Genomic DNA, 21,945 nt, shown 5'->3' with positions numbered 1-21,945 from the left:
TGCACGTGCAGGACGATCACGTGCATAGGGCAAAAGTGATTATCCCAAAAGCTGTCTTTTCGTTCTTTCATTTGCGCGGTCAACGTGTTGTGGCTCATAATTACAGGTAGCCATGTCGTCGTCACATCATCACAGTTTCAACAGGACTGACCCGCAAGCCAGGGAATATTTCTGGGGTAAGATTAGGCGACACCATGGTTTAAAAAAAACAAAAACAAATAAAGACGTTCACGTCTTAAAACTGTTTAGCTGTTATAAATATGAGGATAAATTATAATTGTTGCTAGTAGCAGAAATGCTAATTATCAGATAATGTTTTTCTTTTAGGCTACAAAAAAAAAAAAAAAATTTTTTTTTTTTTTTTATCCGATAATTTGTTTTAAAAATCCAATACGGTTACAATTGTTGCAGGTTGTAACTAGTAAAGACAATTCATTGTTCGGCAAACGTCCTTCATAAAGGAAGATCGCAGTTCTTTAGAAAATTACTTTTTATCTGATAAATATTAAAATTTCATTTAGTGATAAATTGTTGCAGGTTGTACACTTAGTAAAGACAACCCAATAGCAAACTGGTCCTTCACAGAGGAAGATGACGACACAGATTTCATGGACCACACCCTATTCCTGAGAAATGTGAGTATAATTCACTCATTTAATTTTCTCAATTATGTACCCCAAACTCTTTTGGTGACCCACCCCTAAATATATCCAATTGCCTTTAAAAACAACACATTCACTGGGTTGCCCTTATCACATGCTATTGAAGTGCTCTTTTCCTCCTCTAGAGTTCTGACCCCCCAAATATTTCCCAGATTGGTCCCTGCCCTAGGCCAATAGAACATTAAAATTTCTATCCATGGTTTGTCTCTTTAATTAAATGTTTTCTTTCAGGCCACACTGGGACCATCTGCTGTGAACAATGAAAGAAACATCGTACAAGTAGAAACAACAAATTATGAAAGCAAAGAGATCAAACAACCACTTCTTTCATTAACCTGTGGACTAAAAGATTCAGTAAGCATTATGTACACACATACAATGTAGGTGATTAGTCCACTAGTGGTCCAACCAGAGGGGACTATATAGGTTTCATTTCAGTCCTTTGTTTCTCTTTACCGATGTCGTGGTTAGGCCATCGGTCAACAGGCTGGTAGGTACTGGGTTCGGATCCCAGTCGAGGCATGGAATTTTTAATCCAGATACCGACTCCAAACCCTGAGTGAGTGCTCCGCATGACTCAATGGGTAGGTGTAAACCACTTGCACAGACCAGTGATCCATAACAAAGGCCATGGTTTGTGCTATCCTGCCTGTGGGAAGTGCAAATAAAATATCCCTTGCTGCTTATCGGAAAGAGTAGTCTATGAAGTGGCGACAGCAGGTTTCCCCAAAATCTGTGTGGTCCTTAACCATATGTCTGACGCCATATAACCATAAATAAAATGTGTTGAGTGAGTCGTTAAATAAAACATTTTCTTTCTTTCGTTCCTGTTTTTTCTGTCTGTCCCACTTTTCTGGATATTTTTTCACAATGCCTTGAGATATTGGGCTCAAATTGTTTATTGCTTTATCATATACCGATACAGATCATGTTCGACTTTCATGGAGTTTGATCCATTTTTGAGTTATGGGCCTCAGAACTAGATACTGAAATTTGTTTTTCAGACTTGTTTGCAAAGCTAAAGGATATTGAGCTAAAAAGAAAACTCCATTATATTAATAGAAATACACTGGATATTTGGGTTAGTGAATTTAGGGGGACGATTTATGTACTCCAGCACCCTACTCAATATCCATACCTGGAGCAATTAATAGTTCTCATTATAAAATGATAGTTTGGAACAAATGCTGGGGAAGGATGGCATGACAAACATAAGAGCATTCTTATACACGTCCTTAAACAAAAAAGGTAGTTATAATTTCATTTTCATTTTGTACAAATTTCAGTGAACCAGATGGTTGCCTAATGAACTATCTATAAGAATTTCAGTCCATAAATTCTCCAATGACCAGGCAAGCTGTCAAATGTTCAGCACCGAATGACATTGTGACTTTGCACTTGCCATATAAGCAAATTGAATGTAAAGACTGGGTCTGTATTATTGCTGTTTTCACAAAATAATAATTAAATTTAACTTTCAAAACTTAATTTATTTAATTTTTCTAGTTTTTTCTGGACATCAGCTTTGGAGGGAAAACACCTGTAGTTTTCAGACTAATTGAAGGATCGGGCCCAGTTCATTTATCAGGCCAACAGTTAGTCGGTAAGTAACGGCAATATTTTACTTTCATTTGCTCTTAGTACTTTTATTTTTGTCATGAACAGTTTTTTTTTTTAAATAAGCATTGTATTGGATCAATCCTGAAAAAAAATCATCAGGTTATCGGTGAATCATGACTTTTTGGGGCAGGATGTAGCCCAGTGGTAAAGCGTTCGCTTGATGCACGGTTAGTCTGGGAATGATCTCCATCGGTGGGCCTACTGGGCTATTCTCTCCAGCCAGTGCACCAAGACTGGTATATCAAAGGCTGTGGTATGGTGCATATAAAAGATCCCTTGCTGCTAATTAAGAGTAGTCCATGAAGTGGTAAGTGGGTTTCCTCTCAATATCTACGTGGTCCTTAACCATATGTTAGACGAGTGCATCGTTAAATAAAACATTTTTTTCCATTTAACTTTTGTCTGTTCTATTGATCCGTTTCATAGTAGTCTATAATGTATTGGTTTTGACTGGTATACATGTAAGTGGTTACATACAAATTTCTTACAAGGCCTTTAAGTGGTATAAAATGAAACCTAAACTGGATGTGTATTCTTTAAAATTGGGGGGAGGAAAATATCAAATTAAAATTGTTATTGTATAGGAGATTGAAGTGAATGTGTAAATCACTATAAACCATGACAACTTTGTGTATTACACAATATATAATAAAACTAAATGCTATTTTTTAGAATTTCCGCCTGAAGATGAGGATGTGACGCAGGATGAAACTGAACTTCTGGAAGATAATGAAGAATTAGATGAACTGGATGATTCTATGGTGAAAGACAAAAAATCTTTTAAAAGAAAAGCTCCACCACAAAGTGCAAAGTCTAAGGTATTACTTGGAATGTTACTAAAAACCTGGGTCCACATGGGTATATGGGGGAAGGTTGTAATTTTTGACTTAATTGGGTTGTTAAAACTATGCACCATTTTCACAAAACAAATCACATGAATGTAAATCTATGACTAAACCACAATTCGTATTACTACTAACAGTACAACTAATATAGTTTGAAGTATACATATTGTTTTTTCTTTATACTCAATCCTAACCTCTGACCGTGTGCATTCCCCCCCCCCCCCCCCCTTGTCCACCTTATGGTCCAAACATCCTTTAAATCCATCTGCATGTTATTTTCTGTGTTTTCAGGATTCCAAACTTGTAAACGTACAATAGGTATAACTGCTTGTCATAAACATCAACTTACGATGTTGTGAAGTAGTCTACAGATTATTACATTTTGGTAAAAATGCAAATGCAAAATAGTCTGCATCAAAATTATTTTTGAGCATCATAAATTTGTTTAAGATTACCGTAAATAATTCTCAATTTTTATTTTCAGAAGAAAGGAAAGCTTGAGATATCTGCAGAATCTGATGAAGAGAGTGAGGAAGCTGAGGTAACATTTTTAGATTGATAGGTTAAATTTGTACAAAGCTTGAAGAATAAAATGTCACTAACCACTGAACCAGGGCGAGATGTAGCCCAGTGGTAAAGCGTTCGCTTGATGCACTGTCGGTAAGGGATCGATCCGCATTGCTGGGCCCACTGGACTATTTCTTGTTCCAGCCAGTGCACGATGACTGGTATATCAAAGGTGGTGGTATGTGCTATCCTGTCTGTAGGATACATGGTGCATATAAAAGATCCCTTGTTACTAATGGAAAAATGTAGTGGGTTTGCTTTCTAAGACTCTGAAAATTACCAAATATTTGACATCCAATAGCTGATTAATAAATCAGTGTGCTCTAGTGGTGTTGTTAAACAAAACTAACTTCTTCTAACGACTAAACCATGGTCCTGGACAGTCCAGGTAGATGACGTGTTCCCAAGACAATGTGCTTGAACCATAATTGGACAGAAGTTTAAAACTACCTATAAATAAAATGAATAATGAAATATGCCACCCCCATCATAATAGCATTTATGGATACACTGGAATCATGTTGCAAAACAACCATGTGGTGTTATAAAACAGTCTTATTAATTATCCAATGATTTTAAGAAATTTTATGCAATTCTGTTCTGTCAATCTACAAGGTACATGAGAATACAAGATTCCATCATATGTGGTCATCTGGGATAGAAAAAGTATACCAGAGGTGGTGGAAATTTCAACTTCGGACGAGGCTGGTCTAGTCCCAGGGTTGAAATTTTCACTTTGTCTATCCCACATGTGATGGGAGTCTTGTTTTTTTCTTTCGGGGGACAAGACGTAGCCCAGTGGTAAAGCACTCGCTTGATGCACGGTCAGCTTGGGATCGATCCCAGTCGGTGGGCCCCATTGGGCTATTTCTCGTTCCAGCCAGTGCACCATGACTGGTACATCAAAAGATCCCTTGCTGCTAATTGGAAAGATTAGCTCATGAAGTGGCGACAGCAGGTTTCCTCCCTTAATATCTGTATGGTCCATAACAATGTCTGACACCATATAACTGTAAATAAAATGTTGAGTGCATCATTAAATAAAATATTTCCTTCCTTCTTTTTCATTCATTCATTCAGTAAATAAACCATTATTTTACACAAACTAAGATGGCTGAATATGTAACTTTTTGTATTTGACCATTTTATCATAAACAAACTACCTTATCGTATTTGCTGTTTCATGTGTTAAAATGAAATAAAATTTAACACTACAAATTAACCAGATAGCTTTTATAATGAAGGTTTTAATAACTAAATATCTTAAAACTGTCTAATGACCTCACATAACATCTTGCATTAAAGAAGTTGTATATTACCAACAATGTCATATTAAGCGTAAGCAATTGTTGCCGTTAAGTTCGAGCACTGTATAGATGTTCATCAGAGCACCAACTTTTTTTTTTTTTTTTAGTAGGCAAGACAATTAATGCCACTGAGTTATTTTTCACTAAGCTATGTTTCTCGTACATAACATCAGTGGTTGGACTATACATAGGCTGTCTAAAAGAGCATAATATAATGCTTCTGATGTAATAAATCATGAGTTGGCTGATACATTTTTCAGTGTTAAACATTCTTGTCCTTTCTTTATAAATCAGAAAAATCTCATTGAAGAAATGTATTGAAATTTCCATATCCATTTTTAAATGTAAATGTGATATTCTGCAGGGGACAATATTTCAAAATCTTAGGTACTGCTTTATTTTTTTTTACCTAGGCCGTTAATTTATATACATTATTTGTGTAACCAGTGAGTTACATAAACCTCATGCTTGTGCTATGGTTCTGTAATAGACCTACATTCAAAGTATCTTGCAATGAATAGATTTTGTAATACGTGTTTGGTTTTGGGGGTTTTCTATTCAAAAATCGGTCTAAAACATTCTTGGAATACATGGAATTTTATTTACCTGAATGAAGTAATGGTGATCCTTCATAGTTTGAAACTTTAATTTTAGAACAATGGTTCACCATGTAACAGAATGGCTTTTCATACAAAATCAAAGTTGCATAACCATCTAGTTTACAGAATGACGTTTCGTAAAATATTTTGCCCCCCCTTTGTGAAAACATTTGTATACAGCCATAATTTATTCATATAATAAAACATAAAAGCTGCTCAAGTTACTGTGAAATAATTCGAGAAACTGCAACAATTGACCTTTTTTAATCCATGGTATAAAAGACTGGATTGTACTCGAAGCAGGTAAATGTACATATGGCCTGAACATTGTGACCACACGGGTGTTATCGTATGCCACGACTCGTCTGCATAAAGTCATCAATCTTCTTAATTGGTGGATTTTCTAAATGGATCTTTAGTGTTCAATGGGATAGAGTATCAAATGCGTGTGTGATAATGTATGTTTACGGCCATGTTCCAGGGATTTACGACTCCCCAATTGATTCGTCATCATTGTGCACCAGACAAGAACCAAGCTCCCAAGACTGCCGTGTCTTGACTTCGGGTCTCATTTTGTTACACCTGCACCAGACTGGATCAGAAACATGCATTTCTGGCATATTTTCTCACCAGGATTGCTTGATGAAGGAAATTATAATTGGCTACTATGCTAGGTCATGATATCTTGAGATAGTGCTTTTACAAGTGCATGCACACAGCCATTGCAATTTGTTTTATATATTAAGACTGCTTTGTGGTTTATGCAGTCAATTACCATTAAAAGAAATAAGGTAACCATGCTTTGTGGTTTATGCAGTCAATTACCATTAAAAGAAATAAGGTAACCATATTTTGGTTCACCCAAATTGCTCTGTAAGCTAATAAAAACTAACAATGTAGTCAGAAAGTTTGAAATTGTGAAAAAGGATAAGCCTTAATGTGCTAATTAATTCTAGTCTTTTTCAAAAGGTTTTGGGATCAGTCTGATATAGTGAAACCATTTATACATGTAGGTTAATGACCAACCAAGTAGTATCCCACCAGGCCTGTATGCAGAAATTTATATGGGGGGTGCGTAATTGACGGCCAAAAGGGCCGGAGTTGCTAGGGGGAAATTGTTTTAAATCTACAATGCAGGAGGTGCATTTTCCTGCATTCTAGGAAGTAAATTTGAAATGTTTCTTTGCCTCAAAATATTTTTAACACAGCCACAGACGGACCTCGGCAGACATGTGTACGGGCCTGCCCACAGAACAAAAGCCAAACACTTTTTGGAGAAACTTGGCCATAGCACAGTATTTTAAAAATAACAAATTATGAAACAAAATGTAATAAAATGATATAAGGTGTATTAAAATGTAATCAAATACAATGAAATAAATAAAATAATACAGTGGAATAGAATACAATGAAACAAAATAATAACTCATATTCATGTAATATATACACCTTTTGACACCAAACAGATTTTTGTTTTTAGCTTGGATGTTATTAAACTTTCAGTTTCTAAATTAATAAAAAGTTATATTAAAACAAAATTAATAAAGTAATAATAAATTAGCTAATTAATGCCTGAATTCCTCGGATCAAGCTGTTGCTAGTACATGTATACTTACATTTATCATATAATATTTTACATTTTCAGTGCAATCAAAGTATGTGATATTTTTCAGATCACATTACTTTGAAAATTTGATAACTTTGCAAATTAGATGTAAATTAGTCGAGGTCTTGGCACTAGGTTTATTGACATTTAAGCAAACGTACTTGGATGACACTCCATGATTAACATATGCATTCATAGTCATCAAATAAAAACATTTCAATGGCAATTTGACACTGAAAGCTGTCCAGCATTCAGAAAACAAAAATCATTAGGCATAACTTTATTTTGATGTAAGGACATCCAGAATGACATCATTTCCATTCAAAAATACCCCGTGCCACATATTCTTATGTCATTTGAATATCTAGTAATGGCGGACTGGAATTAAAGTTGCGTGTACAGTTTACAAAAACATGTATTAAGCTTGAGCTTATATGATAAAGAGATTATTACACGTGTATTTCGGTATCGTCAATATCATATTAGGAATAAAAATAATGTATTATAATAATGTATTATGCTCGCCAGAGGCTCGCATAATACAATTTTTATTCCTAATATATGATATTCACGATACCGAAACACACTCAGGTGGTAATAACCTATGTATTAGATAAAACAATTGTCAGGACTGGAATTGACAGAATTAGATTTCGAGCTGTAGCCCATAGTATAGACCACATGACTGTTAAATATAGTGCTCTAAGGTTTTGGTTTTACTTAATACTTATATTATATTTTTAAAATTATATTTTTAACTATTTGAAAAACAAATTTGCAGGACTGTTCACTTCAAACTTGGTGAGCTTTTGTTCAATGGAATTGTTTGGTGGGCTATTGTCCATACACCATTAATTCAGGCTATATTAAACGTCAATATTGGCTTAAGTTTCAGTTTCCATATATATACATGTATTGAGAAATATACTTTAAAAACATTTTCTTTAAAAAAAAAAATGTCTTTAAAAAAAAAAATGTATTTGAGTATGTGGCAGGAATTGTTCCATACTTGGTATGTGTTTAAGGTTGGGGGAGGGGGGTGGGGGAGTGCATAATTAAAGAACAGCCTATTAATCTGGTGTAGCCCATGTGGAGGTCACATAAGGTCACAGGGCTTTAACGTGCACATTCAGAGCAAGCTGCTGTGCACACCTGTCATGGGTGCAGGTGTCAACCCATGCTGGTTCAGGACGGATTGGGATGTAGCTCGAGCAGTAGCGTGTCCACACGTGAGGCGGTCTGTCATTGGATCGATCCTTCTCAGTAGACCCATTTGCAGTTTGGGTTATTTTCCGTTCCAACCAGTGGTTCACATCTGGTTCATCAAAGGCCATGGTATGTGCTGTCCTGTCTGAAAGTTCATATAAAAGACCCCTTGCTGCTTATCGGAAATAGTAGCCTATGTGGCGGCAGTGGGTTTCCTCTAAAGAAAATGTCTGAATGACCATATGTTTGACATCCAATAGCCGATAAGATAAAAAATCGATTTGCTCTAGAGGCATCGTTAAATAATACAAACTTTACTTTATAGCATGGGGAGGTTAGCTTAACACTTTACACTATAGTTTAAACTCACATTTCTATATAGGGAGAGGATGAGGAAGACGTGGATGATGATGATGATGAAGACGAAGAGGAAGAGGAAGATGATGATGACGATGAAGATTATGGAACGACAAAAGGGTATTTATTTTCAGTTATTTAGCTTATACACACAAAAATTATACACACAAAAATATACTATCACTTAGAAAACATTCAATGGGGCTTGAAAATTAAACAACAAAGATTAACTGTCTTGAGCTTATTGTGTTCCTTAAATTTACATGTTAATTATGGGTGAATGAATGAATGCTTGATGACACCCCAGCACATGGGTGACATAAAAGTAAGTATATGAAAATAATAAAATATTAATTTATATATTTATGTAAAACCAGTAAGTATGGGATGCATTGGAGTAAACAAAAAAATATACATCCACTTTATATAAAAGTTTAAAGAGACTGACGTTTTTGAGAATGTTTCAAGCAGTATTATTAAATGTTCATTTCTGGTCATTAAAAATATTTGTTGATCAATAAGATTTAAAAAAAAATGCCTGTGGTATATAACCAAGGGTTGTCTGACCCAAACAAATTTTTAAGTAAAAAATTACAAATTTAGGTTTAGGCTAGAACAAGATTCTAGATTAAGTTAAGTTGAAAGGTGGGTTGCTAGGGTTGACCAGGAAATCAGTAGACTTCCTAAGAAAAATGAATTGTGTAGACATGCACAGCTCAACAACTTGCAGATCTCTGTATTTCAGCAGTTTGATAATGTGAAAATTAATTTGAAAAAAAGATACGGAGGAACCTAGATAAGTGGTACTGTTTATGGAAAGAAATAGCCATAATTATAAACACTATTGTTTCATAAACAAAATTCATTTTCTTTCAGCAAAAAGACTAGCAAACCAGCTAAGGTATGTGACATTTATTTTTGTCTTAAATTTCAGTTTTTAATTCTACAAGCTTAGTTGTAGGATTGTTCTGACATGTCTTAAGATTGCTTTTCTTTATTTCAATCTTTACACCGGCCTCAGTGGCGTCGTGGTTAGGCCATCGGTCAACAGGCTGGTAGGTACTAGGTTCGGATCCCAGTCGAGGCATGGGATTTTTAATCCAGATACCGACTCCAAACCCTCCGCAAAGCTTAATGGGTAGGTGTAAACCACTTGCACCGACCAGTGGTTCATAACTGGTTCAACAAAGGCCATGGTTTGTGCTGTCCTGCCTGTGGGAAGCGCAAATAAAAGATCCCTTGCTGCTAATCGTAAAGAGTAGCCCATGAAGTGGCGACAGTGGGTTTCCTCTCATAATCTGTGTGGTCCTTAACCATATGTCTGACGCCATATAACCGTAAATAAAATAAAACATTTCTTTCTTTCAATCTTTACCGTAATCCTTAATGTGTACATGCAATATGTACACATCAAAAGCAGTGTGTTTTTAACGAGTTAAGTAACTGTTTAATTTACATCTTTACATCTTAACTACATGTAGCTATTTCTAAATTCATTTTCAATATCTAAAAATTTAAAATACGAACAAAATATATGTCTTATCCATAAAACAAAATGAAAAATGCATTACATAAATAATAGATAATTACTTAATTGTGACCATTAAATTTGTAAATGCCAAATTGTGAAATTTTCGCATAGTAAAACAAGGGTACATTTTGTAACGAAATGTCACATTATTTCCACCACTCATATAAAGTTCCAGACAGCACCCTATATTTATTTATGTACGTGTAGCACCAACAAATCTGACATGATGTATAATTTACAATTTGCTGTTTGTGAGAGCTTAGTAAAACATGTATGTATTGCTGAACCTTCACTCTTATAGCCTAATGGTACCACCAGATTAGTACAATTCATCTTAATAGTTCATTGCAAGTTTATTTTTTCTTCTATAAAATGCAAAACTCCAGTATTGACCCGGGGGCGAGACGTAGCCCAGTGGCAAAGCGCTCGCTTGATGCGCGGTATGTTTGGGATCGATCCCAGTTAGTGGGTCCATTGTACTATTTCTCAATAAGCAGAATGTTTCACTAGTCCACCGGACAAGTACATCTAGAAATCTACTTGTCCACCAATATTTTCACTTGTCCAAATAACTGGTTTGTTTTATTCAAGTACAAGACAATGTTTTTGATTACTTGAAATGAAAACTGCATTGAACAATTTGTACTTGCCCACTTGACAACCATGAAGTAAATTTTTCTTGTCCAAATAGACTTTCACTTGTCAGGACAAACCGATAAGTGCTTATTTTGTACACTTGATTTTGTCCATGATATTCAAAGCATGGCATTCTTAGTAGTTGCTGTTCACTTTCAAATGTAGCATTCCACTGTATTTAGTCCGAAATTGAGCAGTCACTTTTAATTCTGATATTAACTGCTCATTAATCAGAAAATGTTTACCACAATGTCAGTGTCCATTTCAACAAATCATGTTCTTTCATGCAGAAAATATTCCATTGAGTGATGAGAATGGACCATTAATTTTTATCACTTGATTGACCAAGCATTTGACATGGGTCCAGGGTGTGACAGTGAATGTTGGATACACTATTGTCCGACACGTAACTGACACATGTTGTACATTTCAAATTCTCCACTATGCTGACCGGAATGAGTGATCGCAGCCAAATGGCCAATTTCATCTGTTGTGTTTCATAAGATACGTCGACTATAGATTTGCATGGAGATATTGAAAGGCAACAGATTCCTGTGAATGAAGCACAAGAGAGCAATGTCTGTCAAAAATTCATTCTCCCTTGCATATTTGTCACTGTCATGATGAATTAGTGACATCTTTCATTAAAATCAATGGATTAACACGCTGTTTGGGTCGTAAAGAGTTTTTACATGAAAAATGTGAGAATAATAGACCAAACACTTCTTGCATGTGACGGGGCAAATTATTCTCCATTTCATACTCTCATAAATAAAATATAAAGAAATGTTTTGAATGCACTCACAGCTCTTGTCAGATTTTGGGTGTACACTCTTGGATATTGTTTATAAATAAACCTTTTGGTATTGGGTGGGACTCTCGAGTGTGTTGGTATTAACATTGCTTCATACCATATGTCATGTATGTCGTCTATCTGTGGTTTACATTTCCTTTGGTATTTTCACAAATAGATTTAATTGTAGGCCATATATATGACAACATTGTTTCCAGCAGAATATTATTCCAGAAAACAAAATGCAAATCATTATATTAGACTAAATTGATGCCATATGTAATTGCAATAAGTGTAACCTATAAAAAAAAAAAAAAAAAATACCACCAAAAATGTTAGCCTACTTTATAGTTTTTATTTTATTTTTATATATACTCTTCAAAAGAAGAAACGCAAAACCACATTGTCGTAACATTTGGAGAATTGATTTAATTATTGAATGGTGAGTCCGATAATTACCAAATGTTGCAGGATTGTTCACAATTCACTCTAGTCCATTGTGAGTAAGTGATAGGACACACCACCAAGGTCAAGGTCATCTGGAGTCAATACCGGGTGTGGCCTCCGCGTGTGTTGACAACTGCCTGGCACCGCCTGCCCATTGAAGCAACCAGAGTACGGATGACGTCCCGGGGGATGGTGGCCCACTCGGCCTGCAAGGCTGCTGCCAGCTCGGGCAGGGTCTGGGGCTGTGGTTGTCGCTGTCGGAGGCGTCGGTCCAACTCGTCCCATAGATGTTCAATTGGGTTCAAATCCGGTGATATCGATGGCCAAGGAAGGACATTAATGTTGTTCTGTTGGAAAGCCGTTGTGAGACGTGCTGTGTGAGGCCTGGCATTGTCATGTTGGAACACTGCGTTGGCGTTGGCCATAACTGGAACGATGTGTGGCCGGAGGATCTGGTCAATGTAGCCCTGTGCATTCAGGTTGCCCTGCACGTGGTCCAGGTCAGTTCTGCCAGTGTGTGAGATGGCTGCCCACATCATGACACTACCCCCGCCGAATCTGTCCACTTCCTGCACGCAGTTTGCCGCATAACATTCACCACGACGCCTATACACGCGACATCTTCCATCATGACGTCGGAGCAGAAATCGGGACTCGTCACTGAACCACACCTGTCTCCATCGCAGTTGAGGCCATTGTCGATGAATCTGGCACCACTGCAGTCGGAGTCGACGGTGTTGTGGTGTTAAGATGACACCTCGAACTGGACGTCTGGCACAAATTCCTACCTCACGTAGGCGGTTCCGTACGGTCTGGTCGGATATCCTGCGCAAACCTGGTATTGCTGCAGCTGTGGAGGTGGCAGTAGTTAATCGTTCCCGAAGGTGGCGTACCCGGATGTAGCGGTCCTGCCCGGGGGTAGTGACCCATGGTCGACCGGATCTAGGGAGGTCACGTGTTGATCCATGTTGCTGGTAACGGTGTCTGGAGATGGTGCTTGGGGACACATGGAATGCCCTGGCAACGGCCGTTCTGGATTCGCCTGCGTCTAGTCGGCCGATGGCATTGTTTCTCTGCGGTTCACTGAGACGTGGCATGTCCTGGATTGTCAACTGTCGGCCAGATACAGAGGCCAGGCAAGCGAACACCCTGCACTTTTATACTGTCGGTGTTCATGTTGCACGTGCAGACAACGCACGTGCAGTGGTGACATGGTTTGCACGTGGCTGCGTTTTTGCGAATATTCACATTTTGGAACTTTATTGTACAGTAGCTGCGTTTTATCGAATGTAACCGTGGGAATGTGTTTGGGACATGCAATGACCTTATATTCACAAAGCATGTACCGGTAGGAAACATAAAATCGGAGTTATAACCCATTTGTACCCTTTTGCGTTTCTTTTTTTGAAGAGTATAGATTTGTTAGCCTAATTTACAGTTTTTGGGGGGTTATTTTTATAGATTTTCTTTTAAGATTGTTTTTTTTTTTTTTTTTGATTTTTATAGATTTTATTAACTAACATGTGATTAAATTAGTGTTTTGTAATAAATTCTTTTTTGGTATGTTTCATTCTGGGTGCATGGACATAAAACCTCCAAAGGTCAAAAAGTACTAATAGCTCTTGTACAAATATGTAACCTTTTAAACTGTTGGGGTTTGTTAGCAGGTGCTTAACATTGGTCCATATTCCTGAAGGTTTCTGTGAAACATATTCCTTAGATCTCTTCGTTTTGAAAGCATTAATAATTTGGTGTTTAGTAGCACCTATTTACCCCTTTGTGACCAAAGGTTACTACTTTCCAATAGATTCTCTACACTGAATGGTTTCTTCTCTTCATAGTTATCTAGGTTTGCCATTTTGCTGTTAAATGTCCAGGTGTCTATCCATTTTTGGAGGTCCTGACTTTTTCTGGCACAATTTTTTTTCTGTGTAAACCGTGCTCATGAATTCTAATCAGGGCTCAGATATTGAGTTACTTCCATAAGCATTCATCTTTGCCAGTCATTGTTAATTTATACCATTGTTATATGGGTGCTGGTAAAAGAGAAAAAGACGTGTCTGTACCCCACACACTGTCATTGTGTTGGTGGAAAATCTTTGAAAACAAAGTTAATGGGTTGTACATTTTCCATACCAGTTCATTTAACCGGGTTGAATAGCTACTGAAATTGCTGAGTGTGTACTGCAGATAAAAGTCGATTCTTTTCACTTTATACTGTACGTCGTGGCCCGTATTGCCAGTCTGCAGTATGCAAATAGTTTTCTTATATCTTTTGCACTTGGATGTATAGCGAGTGATGACACTTTGTGAAAGCCCATCTAAAAAGTACAAGCATCCTAAATTGTAAATGTTAATGAAACGAGTTTGCTGGATATGATACACCCTTGCTGTGGTGTAAGTAACATCCAGCAGGTGGTAATTTGAAGTTATTTACATAAAATATAAATTGTTAACTGTCCACTAAGAAAAATTATGGTTTTGTACTTGATTGCCTGTTGGGGTTTTTCTCCCTCACTAACCAGGTTACATATACATGAATATGGCCACAACTAGGTGTGGCAAATGTTGCATCAGATATTAAGTGTATATATAAATCAACGTGGTAATGGGTTATTCTATTAATAGCTAAAATAATAAAATGTGTGAAAATAATGTACAAGTTACGGGTAAAATTACAGAACAGTGTGTAGATTATTAGACTTTTTAACAAGTTTGTTCTATTTAATGCATTATTATTTTTTTATTTATATATAATTTATGATTTTCTGTTCATTTGATTATTTTCAATTTACAGGGTAAAGACAAGGGTGTCAAAAAGATTGCTAAGAAATCTGAGAAAGTTGCATCCAAGGTAAAATGGGAATAAAACCGTGCACTTTTTCCTTTGATCTATATGTACATATCCATTTGTTGCCTTCCATTCCCAGTAATGTTCTCTAGAATGTTGGGAGACAACAGCTCATGATTAAGCACTGAACAGGTGGTTATGTGCTAATGCTACTTAAAATTAGTTTGAATGCAAGATAAAATGTTAGCATGGGGGTTTTCTTTAATGGAATTATTTGACAGCTGTATATAGTAATTGCAGTGTGTGAGAGATGGTCTTTCTATGTGTTTTTTTTTTTTTTTTTCTTTTTTTAAGTGGTCATACCACACTATTAAAAATTATCCTCTGCATTTCTTTCCCACACTTCCCAACCCCCCCCCCCCCCCCCCTCCCGCCCCGGAGTCGGTCACTGGCGAAGTCAGAGGCTGAATCCGGGGTGGGCGTGCCTGAACCCTAGTGGATAGGGGCACGTAAAATGAGTTGCCCGTTGCCCGTTGCCCATTGCCCGTTTCTGTGTTTTGTCTGCACTGACAAGTGAAGGATTTGTAATAAATGAAGTAGTAATTTTTTTAACTCTTGAATCTTGAAATTGTTTAGGTCTCAATTTCAGTCACAGGTTTTTGGTGCAAGTTGCACGAACTTGTGCATTAAGCCATTTCATCGACATGCATGTAGAGCACCTATGTAATTTCTTTTATTTAAATTTTCATTTATATTTTTTATTCATTTCATTATAATTTTTCTGCTTATATCCAGTTACGGTTCAAGCATGCTGTTCTGGTCACATACCTACAGCTATCTGGAATTGTTTTGAAACTTGGTACAGTGATCCTCTTGGACACCCTCCATAAACTAACAAGAGATATTTTGAATTTCTTAATTTTTATTAAATTTTTTAATAAATTTAAATTGACAATTTGATAGTTGATCGGATGGTTCTGGAAGTTGGTACTATCATTCTCTGGCAGTCTAAACAAAGTAACAGATTTTAGAATTTGTATTAAATTTTAACAAATTAAACAAACATTTCACCTTGGCAGTCTTTACAAATTAAAAACATATCTACTGACAAAATTGAAAATAACTGGCAGTTCTCTATAGGCCTATTGTCCAGGTTAGAATAATTAGGCCAGACTTTTTTTTTGTACACTGGCCGATTCTTACACAAAACAATGTAGGGAATTAGAATAAAAATAAAATTATAATACTGGGAAATAGCTGTTACATAATATAAGAGTTAAAATTATTTATATTGCTTATTTCAAATATGACGATGCATTCATCTAGTGGAAGGGGCGTGATTTAGCTCAGTCGTTTAAGTGCTCACTTGATGTGCTTGTCACAGGATCGAATCACCTCAGTGGATCCGTTCAACTGATTGGGTTTTTTTTCTCGTTCCAACCAGTGCACCACAACTGGTCACAGGGTGTGGTATGTGCTTTCCTGTTTGTGGGAAAGTGCATATAAAAGATCCCTTGCTGCATTAAGAAAATGTAGTGGGTTTCCTCTATTGAATAGTCATAATTACCAAATGTTTCACATCCAATAGCCGATGATTAATACCGGTAAATCAATGTGCTCTAGTGGTGTCGTAAAAAAAATCTTTTTTTACTTTATCATCTACTGGAAACCATGTCCAAAAAATGCTAACTTGTTCACGTTTTTATTTAACATGTGCAGTTGATGGTATAATCACACAATGCCCAATCTCTACAATTTTATGCAAAAAAAGAGTTAAGAAACAAGGTTAAATGGAGTTTTTTGTCTTTAAATCTTGAAACATATCACTATAATTGCAAAAGACTCTTTGTTTGTCATGTCCTAACAAATCCTGACACTACGATACTCCGGTTTATTCTTCCTCTGACTTGTGCAAAACCATCTAAGCACAATAGCAAGAAATAAGACATGACAATACTTTTTGCAAAAGAATTGTCACATAACATTTGTTTAACTTGATACGTACATGACTGTGAATGAATATTATGAGAAAGAATGCACCTGAAGTTCTAGTTAACACTGGTACAGAGTTTTAATTGGGCAGATCTAACACGGGACATACAAAAAAGTTCTGTACAATAAAGAAAACGGTTCATGTGTCATTATTTGTCTAAACCAGAGGAATGAATGGACGAGATGTTCCTGGGGAACAGGCCTCTCATTATGCTGGGAGCCATTTCATTGAAGCGGCTACTGTGGCAATACGAACGCCAACAGACGACTCAGCACAGGATGTTGGTGTTCGAGATTAATTGTATTCTCAAGACCACCTCTTGACCAGAGCACACTTGTCTTTTGCGTTTGTTCAGTTAAAAAAAGAAACTTTAACAAGCATTTTTTTTTTTTTAACCTTCACTTTTGGGGAAAAGAAATGGAAAATTATAATTAAAATAAATCATGCATCTTGCCTTGTAAATTTGAGGATTGACCTAAACTGACCCATAGGTGGCTTGAATGTGTCCTTAAGAATGAGTAGTGTTGAGGACATGACAAATATTTTGAAACTGACCTTAACATTGCAAATATTATAGAATAATTGTCCTAGCTTAAACATAAATGGATAATACAGTTGAAAAAAGGTGTTGCAGTAAGCCTTGTACACAAATATTATATACAAGTCTGTTTTTGTAGCAAATGTCATGAGGACAATTGTTTCTTTAGCAAACTGTTTAAAAATGGAACATTTAATATTGACCAGTTTGCAAGAATCTATTTTTGTAGCAAATCTCATAAGAACGGTACTTGTTTCTTAAGTAAACAATTTTGAAAATGGAACATTTAATAAGGCCATTTTGCAACTCATTTTCTACTGAACATTTGTTTGCCATACAAATACATGTGTATTATAGTTGCCGAGTCTTTAATTTAGTTGAGGCAGAAGCCCTTTTATGTAGTAACACACCTATATATAGGTCTTGCAATCACTTAAGGAAATGAATCCTTGTAAAGAATTCTTTATTAAAAAAAGAGCTGCTAACCTATTAAACGGCTATACAGATTTGTTGCCTGATCGGACCTCCTCGACTCAATTTGCTGACCAATAGAGTCCGATTATTGGCAGTGTAGTATCTCCACACCCGTTGAAAGCCGAACTTACATTTGTGTGTAGAGCTAATATTTATCCTTCTCTTGACACTTAAAGAAGAGTTGTTTGTGCCCTGTGAGGTCTATAGTACATATCAAAGGCTGTCGTGAACAATACACAACTTCCACAAGCCTCTCGTGGGAACAACGGTGTTTTGGGCCGATTGGTTATTACAACAGATTTAGCCGGCCTATTGCAGCCACTCCAACACTGAATGGTGTGGATTTACATTGTAATCAAGTCTAATCTAAACACTGCATCATCTCCATTTCATGTAAACAAAGCGACACTGAAAGTGCACCAGATTATTGGTGCTGAATGCAGGACATAAAATACAAAATGGTAATGAAGTAGGAGCTGGGTGGGTTAGGTTTCTGTGATAAATATTGAATTTTTTTTTCAGTCGCTTACCTAATCGGACGGAACTATAGGTTTTATCTCCATCCTGTCTGTCTGGGGGCAAGCCCAGTGGTAAAGTGATCGCTCGATGCACGATCAGTCTGGGATCGATCCCTGTCGGTGGGCCCATTGGGCTAGTTCTCGTTCCAGCCAGTGCACCACGACTGGTATATCAAAGGCTGTGGTATATACTACCCTGTTTGTGGGATGGTGCATATAAAAGATCCCTTGCTGCTAATTGAAAAGAGTAGCCCATGGAAGTGGTGACAGCGGGTTTCCTCTCTCAATATCTGTGTGGTCCTTAACCATATGTCTGACACCATATAACCGTAAATAAAATGTGTTGAGTGCATCGTTAAATAAAACATTTCCTTCCTTCCCGTCTTTCTGTCCATCCATTTTCTAGATGTTTTTATTAGTCCTTGTCCCACATAAAGTTTTTCGGATGTTTTTTTAGAATACCTTGAGATATTGAGCTGAAATTTTGTGTATAGCTTTATCATGTAGAAACAGGTCAAGTACTTTCATGGCAATTTTACCATTTTTGATGGAAGTTATGGCTCTTGTTATAGGTATGAGCTGAAACAAGTATCACATATTTCACATGAAGCACTGCTAAAAATTGTTAAGTTTTCACTGTTTGAATGTGAACTTAATTTTTTAAAGGAAATAAAAAAAAATTGTGTATTCTGGTTCAGAAAACAAGTTGATTTAAGATTGCAGCTTCAATATATTATCTAACTGTCAATGTTAGTATGCCTTAATTTCTATGTACATAGCAGAGTTGAAAATTAACGTGAAAACAAAGGTCGCCAGCAGGACCAGTTGGAAGAAAAATCTTACTGGCCCTTCTCAAATTCAACTAGCCCTCCAATTATCACATTGGAATTTAACTGCACAGCTAAAATTAAAACTAGTGGGTTATTTCTTTGTTGAATAATAACTGTTTGCGTTAAAGAAAATCGATGAATTGACGTTTAACTTCATAATGAATAAAGTAAAACTTCATTATAAAAATGTCATTAAGTTTTAAACTCATACCAACTCAAAAAAAAAAAAAAATTGAAAAAGAAATCCATTATAAACAAACATGTTTCTTTACAAAGTACCATTAAATTAAACATTAAATCTCATTTTTAATACAGGGTAAAACATAATGCAGTACAAACATACTAAAGGTTAAAAACCAGTACAGAACTTAAAATATCAAGAACCAGATCACTCTTAAAACAGGACATTTGTCTTGGTCCCAAGGCGGTCCGGTTTACAGGGATTTCACTGTACTTGTAATACTTTTACACTGATAGTTTAATACTCTGTGGGCAGATTTAGAATTTTATATATTCAACATTTGATGGTCAAAGCAAGTTTCATAACTAAAATCTTATACATTTTACCCTCCTGTAAACTGCACACAATTTAAAATGTGAAGCTAAAATTTATGTATTAAATGCCAAATTAACAAACTGGTTATCCATTAACTTAAAATATTTCTTTTTAATGGAAAAGGGTAAAGGAAGATATATTTGGTCAGATCTAATGCACTTGGTCAGATCTAACATTCCCTGGTTTTATAACCTTTTGTCCAACATTGCAGAAAATAATACAAAAAATATTAGGCATTAATTTTATCTTGTATTGCAAACTACTAGTAAATCTAAAAAAGTAAAATTGTGTAATTCCTTAAAAATATATGGGTAAATGTATTGAAAATACTGAGTTAATGGTAACACCCCCATGTGTTTTGACACTCAGGAAAATTGTGTATGGAAGTGTACTATGTGACACTGGATTTCTTCTGTAGATGTGCAATTAAGTTGTGTTTGGCCTTTTAACACAGGTCACAATGTTATCTGAAAATTAGCAACACCACATTTACAGAGATCTTAAAAAAACTGCAGGGATAGGAGGTCTTAATTGGTCGACCACATCTAATAAATGTTGGAACAACACGGTCACCCTGTACGCTCTTTGTTGAACTTGGCCTGCCTATCCCCCAATTACAATACTGGTATATTTCTGACAAGTGAAAATAGATCCTGAACCAGTGAAGGCCTGTTAAATATGTTACATTCTTGACCTTTTTGAGACAGAGCCACACCTATATTTCAATAACCTACACGCAATTAAGTGAAAACTCTATTCTCGGCTAATTGGTCCAGGACACTGTAAGTGATAAGTAGGTCTTTTAGAGGTTTTGATTTCAGTTGGGAGTGCAAAAAACTGAAAGCCATTGACCAGTTTGTGAAGTGCTGTGTAGGTGATAATTACTTGCTAAGTTTAATAAAATGGCTTTCAATTATAGATTCTATGTTTGGACCATTTGTAAGCAGTAACATTGCAGTATACATGTATTTATAAAAATACATTATAGAGTATACAGTTGATAAAGGTAGACAAACTTTTAATTATAGCTATATAAACCAGTGATGCTTTTCGAGTACTGAAATATTAAAAGCTTCTATATTTTATATTGGTCAAAGAACAAATTAAACTATGGAACTGTATACTATAGTGACCAGTATTTGAATTGACTAAAATGGACATTATAATATATATGTAAACACTGTACTTGACGGCTTGCGGTCATTTGCCCCCCTGGACATTTGCCCCTTTGCTTATTGAGAATCCGGGGGGAGGGGGGGATGTCTGGGGCGCAAATGTCGGGGGGGGGGGGGGGGGGCAAATGACATGGACCCGCACTTGACCAAGCACTGCAGTAACAAATTGTTCATGGTTGTTTTTTTTCAGGTTGTGAAGAAAGTTGTAAAGAAGGCCAAGAAATGAATGGATTGTAAAGAATGAAATCTGCTGCTGCATATTTTCTGTTGTACATACATTTAGTGATAGTGCTTCATAAAATTCCCATCAAATACAAATGTGACACTTTGATGTTGGAACCAAATGTCAATAAAGGAACTGACACTTTTTTGTGTTTTATTATGCAATAATTGATTATCCATTAAATATTTGTATTACTTGTAATATTAATTGATGGAATATACTTTGTCAGCTAGCCTATTGCAGAAGTAATGAATTGTTGTTTACTTGCATTTGGCAAATAACATCTTGTGCAGATTATGGAAAAATGTTAACAGGAAAACCTTATCTTGAGACTCAAAATTACCAAATGTTTGACATCCAGTAGCCGAGAGCGCTCGCCTGATGTGCGGTCGATCTAGGATCGATTCCAGTCGTTGGGGCCCATTGGGCTACTTCTTATTCCAGCCAGTGCTCCACCACTGGTATAACAAAGGCCATTGTATGCACTATCCTGTCTGGGATGGTCCATGTAAAAGATCCTTGCTGCTAATCAAAATTGTGATATGTTAACATGTACCGAGTACATGTCTACTACCCTTTTCCTAAAGGTATAACTTGGATACGATTTTACAAGAAAATATTTTAAAACCATTCACTGTATTGATCCCAATTTAACCCACATACAGTGTACC

The 21,945-nt window shown here is 36.2% G+C and overlaps 1 protein-coding gene across 1 annotated transcript; it reads left to right on the top strand.

Annotated features, from left to right (window-relative positions):
- Nucleotides 1-15: 15 nt before the first annotated feature.
- LOC121384421 (nucleoplasmin-like protein ANO39) lies at nucleotides 16-21,418 on the top strand. Its single transcript, XM_041514813.1, has 10 exons — nucleotides 16-176; nucleotides 538-635; nucleotides 894-1,016; nucleotides 2,169-2,265; nucleotides 2,955-3,100; nucleotides 3,612-3,668; nucleotides 8,795-8,889; nucleotides 9,646-9,670; nucleotides 14,974-15,030; nucleotides 21,242-21,418. Exons 1-10 carry the CDS (start codon nucleotides 113-115, stop codon nucleotides 21,275-21,277), a joined length of 798 nt encoding a protein of 265 aa, XP_041370747.1. The 5' UTR covers nucleotides 16-112; the 3' UTR covers nucleotides 21,278-21,418.
- The last annotated feature ends 527 nt before the right edge of the window (nucleotides 21,419-21,945 follow it).

The sequence above is a fragment of the Gigantopelta aegis genome, chromosome 10 (assembly GCF_016097555.1).
Source record: "Gigantopelta aegis isolate Gae_Host chromosome 10, Gae_host_genome, whole genome shotgun sequence".
In the NCBI taxonomy this organism is placed as follows: Eukaryota; Metazoa; Mollusca; class Gastropoda; order Neomphalida; family Peltospiridae; genus Gigantopelta; species Gigantopelta aegis.
The sequence above is the reverse complement of the archived record's forward strand: the minus strand, read 5'-3'. Positions and strand labels throughout refer to the sequence as shown.

What these genes read in the sequence shown, in the direction of transcription:
- LOC121384421 (XM_041514813.1), top strand. Translation starts at nt 113, where the DNA reads ATGTCGTCGTCACATCATCACAGTTTCAACAGGACTGACCCGCAAGCC. An exon ending in CCTGTGGACTAAAAGATTCA is followed by an intron (nt 1,017 to 2,168) that starts GTAAGCATTATG and finishes TAATTTTTCTAG; the next exon opens with TTTTTTCTGGACATCAGCTT. An exon ending in GATTATGGAACGACAAAAGG is followed by an intron (nt 8,890 to 9,645) that starts GTATTTATTTTC and finishes ATTTTCTTTCAG; the next exon opens with CAAAAAGACTAGCAAACCAG.